At 46.3% G+C, this 9,484-nt stretch overlaps 1 protein-coding gene across 1 annotated transcript in view; it reads right to left on the reverse strand.

Annotated features, from left to right (window-relative positions):
- The window catches only part of emilin1b (elastin microfibril interfacer 1b), a 56,831-nt gene that overhangs the window by 13,633 nt on the left and 33,714 nt on the right, over positions 1–9,484 (reverse strand). Inside the window, exons 8-14 of the mRNA XM_015035487.1 lie at positions 6,991–7,202; positions 6,281–6,454; positions 5,328–6,206; positions 3,557–3,908; positions 2,301–2,531; positions 1,984–2,232; positions 824–1,003 (exon numbers count right to left, since the gene is read on the reverse strand). Coding sequence (XP_014890973.1) covers positions 824–1,003; positions 1,984–2,232; positions 2,301–2,531; positions 3,557–3,908; positions 5,328–6,206; positions 6,281–6,454; positions 6,991–7,202 — 2,277 coding nt within the window. The remainder of the gene's footprint in view (positions 1–823; positions 1,004–1,983; positions 2,233–2,300; positions 2,532–3,556; positions 3,909–5,327; positions 6,207–6,280; positions 6,455–6,990; positions 7,203–9,484) is intronic.

Here is a 9,484-nt window from a genome sequence, read left to right on the forward strand (position 1 = left end):
AGTACAAACTGTAGCTTACATGCATTTATAAAGTAAATAAAGTGCACCAAGCACCTGCTCTGAATAGTTTGATACCTTTTCACCCTGACACTTAACATGTGAAGGAATCACTCTAAGCCTGATGACCCAATCACTCTCCCGGCGAAGCAGCAGTGAGTGAGACAGGTGACAGTTGGATGTTACGATACTTGCGGATGAATATCGATTTTTTTCTAGGAAAGAAAATATCGATATATATATCGCAAAATCGATATTATTACACAGCCCTAGTTTACACCTGTGTGGGAACGACAGAGACCTGCTGCTGCTGTGCAGAGCTACAGGTCTGTTAGAATCACGGCAGCAAACCAGCAAAGTCCAAAGAACTTTCCACAGTTTTCCCCCCAAACTAACCGACTGAGTTGAGTAAAGCTGCTGGATGCAGGTAAAGTTAGCTAAAATGTGACTAGCTAATATCAATACAGCACCTTAAGCTTGTTAACAAGTAGCCTGTAGTGTTGTCTATGTTCAGCTACGATTCATTTTGCCCCCCAAAATAAGTCGATGCCCCCCGTTAAACTCGTCTGGAGCCGGGGCTGCTGCCGTTTCTCCTGGGAGCTGAGCGCTGCTCTCCAGGTTTCCACAGCAACTGCAACAGTAACCGTGGTAACTCAAAGTGCTCACACTGAGCGTCCAGCAGGGGGCAGCAGCTGACTGCAGGAACGAGGAGCCACTTTTAAAAAGCAGCTCTGAACTTTTTAAAGTGAGGTTCTGGTCCTGATGAATTGGACTGGAGGAAACTAGAACCACCTGACCCAGAAAGCAGCAGAAGAAATGAGCTCACCAGTCTGCCCAGACTGCAGCTCCTTGTGGACCTGGACCAGGCTGGAGTTCAGGCTCTTCACCCTGCTCTGGACCCGCTCCTGGTTCTTCTGAACAGCGTCCAGGATTCCTCCATGTTGGATGAGGGACTGGTTCAGGCCGGAAACGTGGCTCCACAAACCCGACATGTGGTGATTCAGGCCTGCAGACAGAACCCAGCGACACGTTACAGTCCGACCCGACGGCTCCGGGATCAGGAGGACCCGTCCCGTAAATCCCAAAACAAACGCCGCTTTAATGAGGGCCGGCTGAATAAACTGCAATTATTAAAAACTCAACAGTCACCAAGCAAATAGCAGGGACGGTCCAGTGCTGTCCGGGGCCCTGGGCAGCCCAGGGAACCTGGGAGAGAGGCTGGGGTTTAATGAGCCCAGCTTAAAAGCAGTCAGTGGTTGTAAACTCAAATATCAAACTCAGCACCAGATTGTTGCTTTGGTAACCAAACAATATAACTATGAACTATTAAACAATAAACCTGCCAGCTCCTTAAAATCTTAAATTTAAATCAATAATTCAAAGCATTTTCATTTTGAAAGCATTAAGTTTTAGTGTATTTAACAGTGTAAATTTAACAGCGTTGTTATTCTGAATAAATAAATGTTAAAACTCCAGATGAGTCTGTGTTAAGATGTTAGCATTCCTGGGACCTTAAGCAGCTGCTGAGTTCATTTATGGCTTGGGCCGGCTCTGAATGTGACCAGCATGTGGATCTGAAGTGGGATTCAACAGAAGTGCAAAAAGTTAATAAAATGTATTTTAATTGCAAGTTTCTGGTTTGTTGTTAATAAGTCATCGACAATGTGCTGCACTAACATTATTACCCAGCAATATTTTACATTTTTAAAACAGAAACTGGGCGGCCCCCTGGTGGACGGTCCAGGCGCTACACTGCAGGACTCAGCAGGTTTTCTGAGGGAAACCCTGAACCTCATCATTCCTGATTGGGCAAACATCAGAAACAGGAAGGTTGGAGCGTCACTTCCTCTTGGTAAAACATGGCAGATGTTTACAGGGACGTGAATCAGATCTTAACGCAGCTCAAAATATTCCTGGGATCGGAGAAATTTGGATTTTTCTACTTAAAGGCACAGACTTCCTCAGCAGAGCTTTAGTGAACCTGACCTTCTTTGACCTTGGAGATGGAGTCGGAGACGCCGTCCAGCCTGGCGCAGACTCCCTCCAGCTTGGACAGCCTCTTCTCCAGCCCGTCTCCGGAGCGCCGGCAGTCGCCCGTCTCTGCCACCAGCATGCTCTCGAGGCGGCGGACGTCCTGGTCTGTCCGGTCCAGCCGCTCCTGGCTCCTCTGGACGTGCTCTGTCACTTCCTGCTGAATCTTGTCCAGCTCAGAGATGATCTTGTCCTTGGTGTTTCCTGCAGGAAGTCAGAGGGAGACGTGAAGCCGGTGCGGCGGTGCGTAGGGGCGGCGGCGGCGGGCTCACCCAGGTCGGTGATGACGCTGCCGTGTTTCTGCACGCTGTGCTCCAGGCCCTTCAGCGTGTCGTTGATGGAGCCGAAGGTGAAGATGATGTCGCTGAGCTCGCCCTGCAGCGTCTTCAGCTGGTTGCTGTTGAAGGATCCTCCGATCACGCTGTGGCCATCTAAAGGCTTCTCTGCGTCCAGGCCCGGCCCGAAGCCTCCGGCAGCAGGAACTCCGGTGGAACCGTTACCTGCTGGGCGCAAACGTTTATTTACGTGAGTCTGATGTTCACATCTGACCACTTACATGTTGATCTAAACGTATTGATCTAATTTATCTGGGAAGTTTATGAGGTTTATCTGGGAGCTCACTGTCCTCTGAGACGCTCAGAGACTTTATGCAGAAAACAGACGCCATCTTTCCCCTGGGGGGCGCTACGTTCCGGATTCATCTCCTGTTTTTGCCTTTTTAATCCCTCCTAAATGACTCAAATCATCAAACAAATATCAGAAAAAGACAAGAGGAGTTGCTTTCAAAGAAGGACGCTTCCAAACCAACAGTGGTGGACGCCAGCTACAACGTTAGCTACGCTAATGCTAAAGCATAGACATCAGACCGGCTAATGCTAAAGCATAGACATCAGACCGGCTAATGCTAAAGTGCTACACCAGCAAGCCGGTTCCACAGTGGGCCTTTTACCAGCTGCACAACATTCAGGACCAGAGAAACTCATCAGGCTTTGATCCTGCAGCAGGTCAGGCTGACAGACCAACGACCCAGAACCCTGCTGGTCCAGTTCCCTGCTGGTCCAGAACCCTGCTGGTCCAGAACCCTGCTGGTCCAGAACCCTGCTGGTCCAGAACCCTGCGGCTGGTTCAGAACCCTGCTGGTCCAGTTCCCTGCTGGTCCAGAACCCTGCTGGTGGAGTTCTGACTAGAACCAGGAGGATAGAGACACCACCCGGTTCTACTCCACCCGGTTCTCTTCTAACTACAGCTGGTAGGTTCTGAATCACTGAACGGTCCAGCAGCACCGTGAAGATCTGCTGTTTCTGTATCAACCTTCCTGACCACTCAGATCTTCCGGTTCTGGTTCTGCTCTGCATCCCCAGAACCAAACATGGAGAAGCAGCATTCAGCTTCTATTCACCACAGATCTGGAACAAACTTCCAGGAAATTTAAAAAAGCTGACGCTATCCGACCAGAACCAGAACCAGAACAGGAACCTGTAGCCGGGATAATTGTAGTGATGAAGAGCCTGATGAAGGTGGGCCTGACCTGTGAAGGACCCGGTCCCGGTCCCACAGCGCTCCGAGCATCTCCGGACCTCGTCTCGCAGCGAGCGGACGTCGTCCTGCAGCGGCGAGCAAACCCGGCTGCAGCCGCCGCCCTCCGAGTCCAGCCGGGTCTGGATGGAGCCGACGCGGTTCTCCAGGTTCTGCAGCGCCTCCTGCATGGCGCTCAGGTCCTGGGACCGGTTCTGGAGGTTCTGCAGGTCCGCCTCCACGCGGCTGCACAGCTCACAGTCCTGACCCAGCATCTCCACCTCCATCACGATGCGGTTGAAGTTCTCACCGTTGTCACCGGTCAGCGACTTGATCGCCCGAACGTCGTGGCTCAGGTCCAGAACCTGGACAGACCATTTGGACCGCATCAGCCAATCACAGCTCAGGATTACATCATCAACACAGAACCTAAAGCTGAAACCATATATTTACATCCCCTGTATGAAAACACACAGGATGATTATTACCTCACTGTCTGACGTTACATCAGAACCGAATTATCCTGCTTCTACAATGGAGCATCACGACCAGAACCAGAACCAGAGGTTTCACTGTTTGGTTTCACTGTTTTTAAATGACGAGAATGAAGTCATAATGTTTTATTTGAACAAGGACACAATTTTACCAGAACAAAGTCATAAATTACAAGAAAATTTTATTTTACTGATAAAAATCTTGTTGGAGTTCAGGATCTGAGACGAGCGACTCGGTCCGCCTGGTTTTACGTTTCATTTCAAAGTTCTGGTGCTGATAACAACGTGATGTGTTAAAAGATGAAATATTAACTTACGTGTAAAACTGAGACCAAAGTAGAAGATGCTCAACATCTTCTTAATTTTTCATGAAGGGCATTTAAAATTAAAGATAAAGGTAATTTTATTTATATAGCAGATTTTCAGCAACAAGGCAATACAAAGACCTTTACATGAATTAAAAGGAAATACAAACAAAATAACAAACCAAAGAAAAGAACAGAATAAGAAAAAGCTACTAATGTTGATCCAAAGTAAATAAACTAAATGTTGCTGATTAGATCAGTTTCAATCCTCTGGTCTAATCCCTGTTCTGGGTTGCAGTAACGAGATTCTCTCTGCATCTAAATAGTGAGTTTCTAAAATATAAGCTAAAGAGTGACGAATCTAATCCCTATATAATTACTACTTCATTCTGAAAATTGTACAATTATTAGTTTATTCTCATGTTTTTATGATGTTTTTCTTGTAATATTACGATGTTATTGTCATAATATGTAAGCCTGAAACAGGAAAGGTTTTTCCCAGGGCTGCACCGACTGCAGTTTTCTGGCCAATGGCCGATATTTTATAAAGCCCAACTTACTGATTTCGATTTTGGCCGATACCATGTTTTTGTCTGAAATGTTGCTCAAAATAACAAGAAAGTTGCTGAATCGGCACCAATGGAGCGACTGTTGTTAACTGTAAAAGTGCAGACCTGACCTGGTCGGCCGGTCTGTCAGTCAAACCTCTAACAGGAGAAAGGAAAAGCACTTTTGCTGAGATTAATAACATCTGTGGATAAGATCGGCTTTATATGTAAAAATCATCCGATCACTGATCTCCCAATATTAAGGAAATGGGCTGGCCGATAAATCCGTGTTTTTCCTACAAGCTGAGAAGTTTTCCCTGGAGCTGAAGCCTGTAGGAAACGGTTTGTGTGTTTCCATCGGATCTGGTCTCAGCTGCAGTTCTGCTGGTGTCGGTAAATCACAGCGTGTTTTGGAGAAGGTGGAGCGCTGAACTCACCCGGTCATGCAGAGAGTCTCCAGACACCGACAGGTCCTTCAGTCGAGTGTTGAAGTGTCGAATCTGACCCTCGTTGGCCACAACTCTCCACTCCAGAGATTTCTTGGTCGTGTTTTCTCTCCCGCCAGATAAACCTCCACCTGTTCCAGCGCTTCCTGCTCCACCCCCACCGGATCCTGTGAAACCTTCCACAGTGTCTCCGCCTCTTTCTTCTCCTTTACCTCCACCTGCTCCAGAAGCCCCTCCCCCACCTGTGCAGTGGCACTCCTCCAGCCTCTTCCTCGTCTCGGCCGTTTGGTTCTCCAGCACCGACAGTCTCCTGTCCTGCTCCAGCAGGTTGCTCTGCAGCTGCTCCACCTCCAGCTCCACGTCTTCGATCCTGAAGGTGCGGTCGTCGAAGCGGTGTGAGAACGCCGTCCGCAGGTCGTCCAGCTCTCTCTGGACAAACTCCCTCAGGTCGGCCTCCAGGTGAGAGCAGGCCTGCAGAACGCTGCTGTTGATGCGGAGCTCCAAGTCCTTCAGGAGATTCAACCGAACATCGGTCAAACCATTGCCTCCTCCAATTGCCCCGCCTGTAGCTCCTCCTCCTCCGATGGCTCCTCCCCCTCCCTGGGATTCTCCACCGTCGCTGCCGGGCCTCAGGCGGTCCAGTAGGACGTTGAAGCTCTCTGAGGCCGAGCTGATCTTGTTTTCTGCGTCGCTCATGCGGTTTTGCAGGTCGTCGATGGAGCTGCAGCATCTCTGGGAGCGCTGGAGCTCCAGTCGAAGCCTTTCGGCGTCCTGTCGGTGGCGAACGTCGGCGTCATTCAGCTGCTTCTCCAGAGCGCGGATTCTCTCCTGGTCCTGTTGCTGCTGGCGCCGCAGGTCCTCCACGCCGGCCTGGGAGCAACAGAGCACACCGTGAGCTTCCCGAAGGCCCGGACGCCGGGCGGAGCCAAACCCGGAGGATTTACCTGACAGGAGGAGCAGGACAGCAGCACTCGGCGCTCCAGCTCCTTCAGGACGCTCTCCTTCAGGGAGCTCAGCTGCTCTCCACTCAGTCCTCCAGGGGAAACGTCTCCGTCCAGATCGTTGCCCTTCCCGTTCACCAGGTGGTTGTTAATGCTCACCAGAGTTTTATCATGAGCCTGATGGGACACAAGCAGGTGCGGTTAGCATCCATCCAACGTTTTTGAGCAAATGGCAGGTAAGCAACAAATGAATGAATTAGGTCAACAGAAGAGCACAACGCATAGACAAACAGGGCTTTAATTAAATAAACACGAAAATTCACATGTACAAATCGTTTTCATTCGTTTTATTCTGTGAAAACAGTTTTAATTTAGCTTTTTATTTGTCTCATTTCTTCTATGTCATGTTTCTTTGGAATGAACGTTGTTTAAATGTTTTGATGTGGTTCAGCTACAGACCCAACTTGAATCTGTAGAGAAAGTCAATAATTAGGTCAATTAGGATTTACTAATTTGGGACTTAAATCTGGAGGTTAAATAAATCATCAGTTTGATAAAGGGCCCTTTAGAGAATATCTGAAGTGAGATTTGAACTTCAGATATTCTGATGGTAAGAAGACCTTCCAAGCCTCCAAGACTAGGAGCTCTAAAGACTAATCATCCAGATCACAGTGGAAACATGGGGATGGCGGAGGGACCCTGCTGCTGTGCACCTTGGTTCGGTTGTCCAGCTGGTCCAGTTTGGTCTGAATGCTGTGGATCGTCTCTTTGATTTCGGGCGGCGCAGCGTCTGCTGGGTTCTTTCCGGGTCTGACAAGTTCATGGTGGAGGTGTTCATTCATGGTGGACTGGAAATCCTGCAGCTTCTCCGTCAACCTCTGGATCTTTTCCTCCAACTTCCTGATTTCCTCCCGGTCCTGTCGTCCTGGAAGGGAAGGAACGCCCCCAGCTTTCAGGTTTCATGTTCAGACACCAACAGGAGAAATCAAACAGCATCAACTGGAACGAAATGAAAGAGATATGATAACATGTCTGAGGTTTCCTGTGAGCTTCCTGTACGTAAAGTTACTCAGTCAAAAATTAACTACAATAATTTGTTACTTAGTTTATAAGAGAGAAATAAGGGTTACTTTTTCATTCATTTATAAATGTCACAGTTTCAAACTAAATATTTAAATATTTGTTTGCAAACATATTTTGCATCAAACTACAAATATAGTTAACAAGCTAAATATTAACCTTCAAATTAAATATTTAATTAATGAGTTAAATATTTGATTTCTGGCTAAATATTTGACTAAATATTTAGTAAGTTCAATATTTAGTTTACAAAATAAACATTCAGTTCAGAATTAAATATCTACCTACAAACTAAATATTTAACTTGCTAACTATTTAGAAGAATTTAAAACTAAATATTATACACCAACTGTAAACTAAATATTTATTTTGGAGCCAAATATTTCTTTATAAACTAAATATTTAGCTTGCTAATCTGATCCCTAGCTTCTTATTAAATATCTGGTCCACTTCTTAGGAAGCTAAATATTTGAATTGCAGCTAAATATTTTAACTAACAAGTTACATGTTTAGCTTGTTTACTAATAATTTAGAAAGACAAATATTTACATTGAAGCTAAATATTTAGCTTGCTAACTAAACATTTTATTTGAAACTGTAACATTTATAAATGACTAAACAGCCATAGCCTCTTATAAACGGCTATTTAGCCCAAATCATTGCTGTTAAAAGGATCCAGGATCAGTTAACATGTTGGCCTAAATATGTTGCAATTTTCCTACTACCTAAAAATTGCTGTTTTTAGTTCTGGCGTAATTATGAGTTACACCAGAACTTATAATTACTTCAAAAATGCACATCTTTTGTTGTATTTGATGGGTTGATGGCGTCATCAGGGCCATTCTGTACTGAAATCTACAGAGTAAACACAGGAAGGCTAACTTTACCACAGGACTTGTTTATCATATTGTGTTTGACTGGTGTCATTTTAGATCATGCCACACGGTGTCACTATCGGCTGTTAATGAAAAATTATAATAATAAAAATTGAGGCGAATCTGGATAATTTCCCACATGAAAGAAAGGAGAGCGCAGTGCGAGAAGGAGAGAAACACAATGAAGGACCTAATCTGGACCCTGGACATTTTTCCACAACACTTTGAGCCATTTATACCAGCAGAACCAACGAAGCTAACAGGTAATCGTTACCTTAACGAGCTAAAAATAAATGCTAACGAAGCTATTACTGCTGGAAATGCTAACGGATCTGGATCACCGGTACTGAATGTGAAACCACCACCAGTAACAGCTGTTGCCTAACTGGACTCAGAGCTACAGAAGTACTTACCGGATCGCACAGTGACCAGAGGTGAGTCTCATTCATTGTTTCATTATGAACCTGAAAGCGGCAGCAGCTCCTACGGCCAACTCTTCCTCTGTTTGCTCCTCCTCTTCGTCGCCTCTTGTTATTTCCACGTTCTGATCGGTTTCAATGCGCTCCGCTTCAAATCTAAGGCTGCGTTCACACTGCAGCCTGAAGTGACCCAATTCCGATTTTTTTGGTGTAATGTGACCTGTATCTGATCTTTTCATGGCAGTGTGAACAGCACAGGTCGGATTCTTTTTCGAATGTGATCCATATCCGATACGTATCCGATTCAAATGCGACCTAACGTCCAGGTCGCCTTCATCAGAACTGAACGTCACTGTTTCTCAACAAATCTCACTATTCTGCGTCCTGATAAGCGCAAGTGGGAAGAAAAACAACAACCATGACAGATTATATGAGGATTAAGTTGTTAATATGCTGCTCCGGTTGGACAACAACTTCAAATATGTAAGCTAAGCTCCACCGTTAGCCTCCATGTTTACTTCCGCAAACACTGAGCACTTCTTCTTTTCATGGCAGTTGGCAGAACAATGAGAACGCTGACGCTATGGCGCCCTCTACTGCGCATGTGGGACACTTTCAGGTCGTTTGCCCGTTCACACTGCAGAACGCATACAGGTTACATTTATTGGCAGTGCGAACGGCCCGGCAAAAAAATCGGAATTGCCAAAAAATCAGAATTGAGTCACTTCAGGCTGCAGTGTGAACGGGCAAACGACCTGAAAGTGTCCCACATGCGCACTAGAGGGCGCAATAGCGTCAGCGTTCTCAGTGTTCTGTCAATTGCCATAAAAAGA

The sequence above is a fragment of the Poecilia latipinna genome, unplaced genomic scaffold (assembly GCF_001443285.1).
Source record: "Poecilia latipinna isolate Pla-1442-1.1 unplaced genomic scaffold, P_latipinna-1.0 Scaffold336, whole genome shotgun sequence".
NCBI lineage: Eukaryota > Metazoa > Chordata > Actinopteri > Cyprinodontiformes > Poeciliidae > Poecilia > Poecilia latipinna.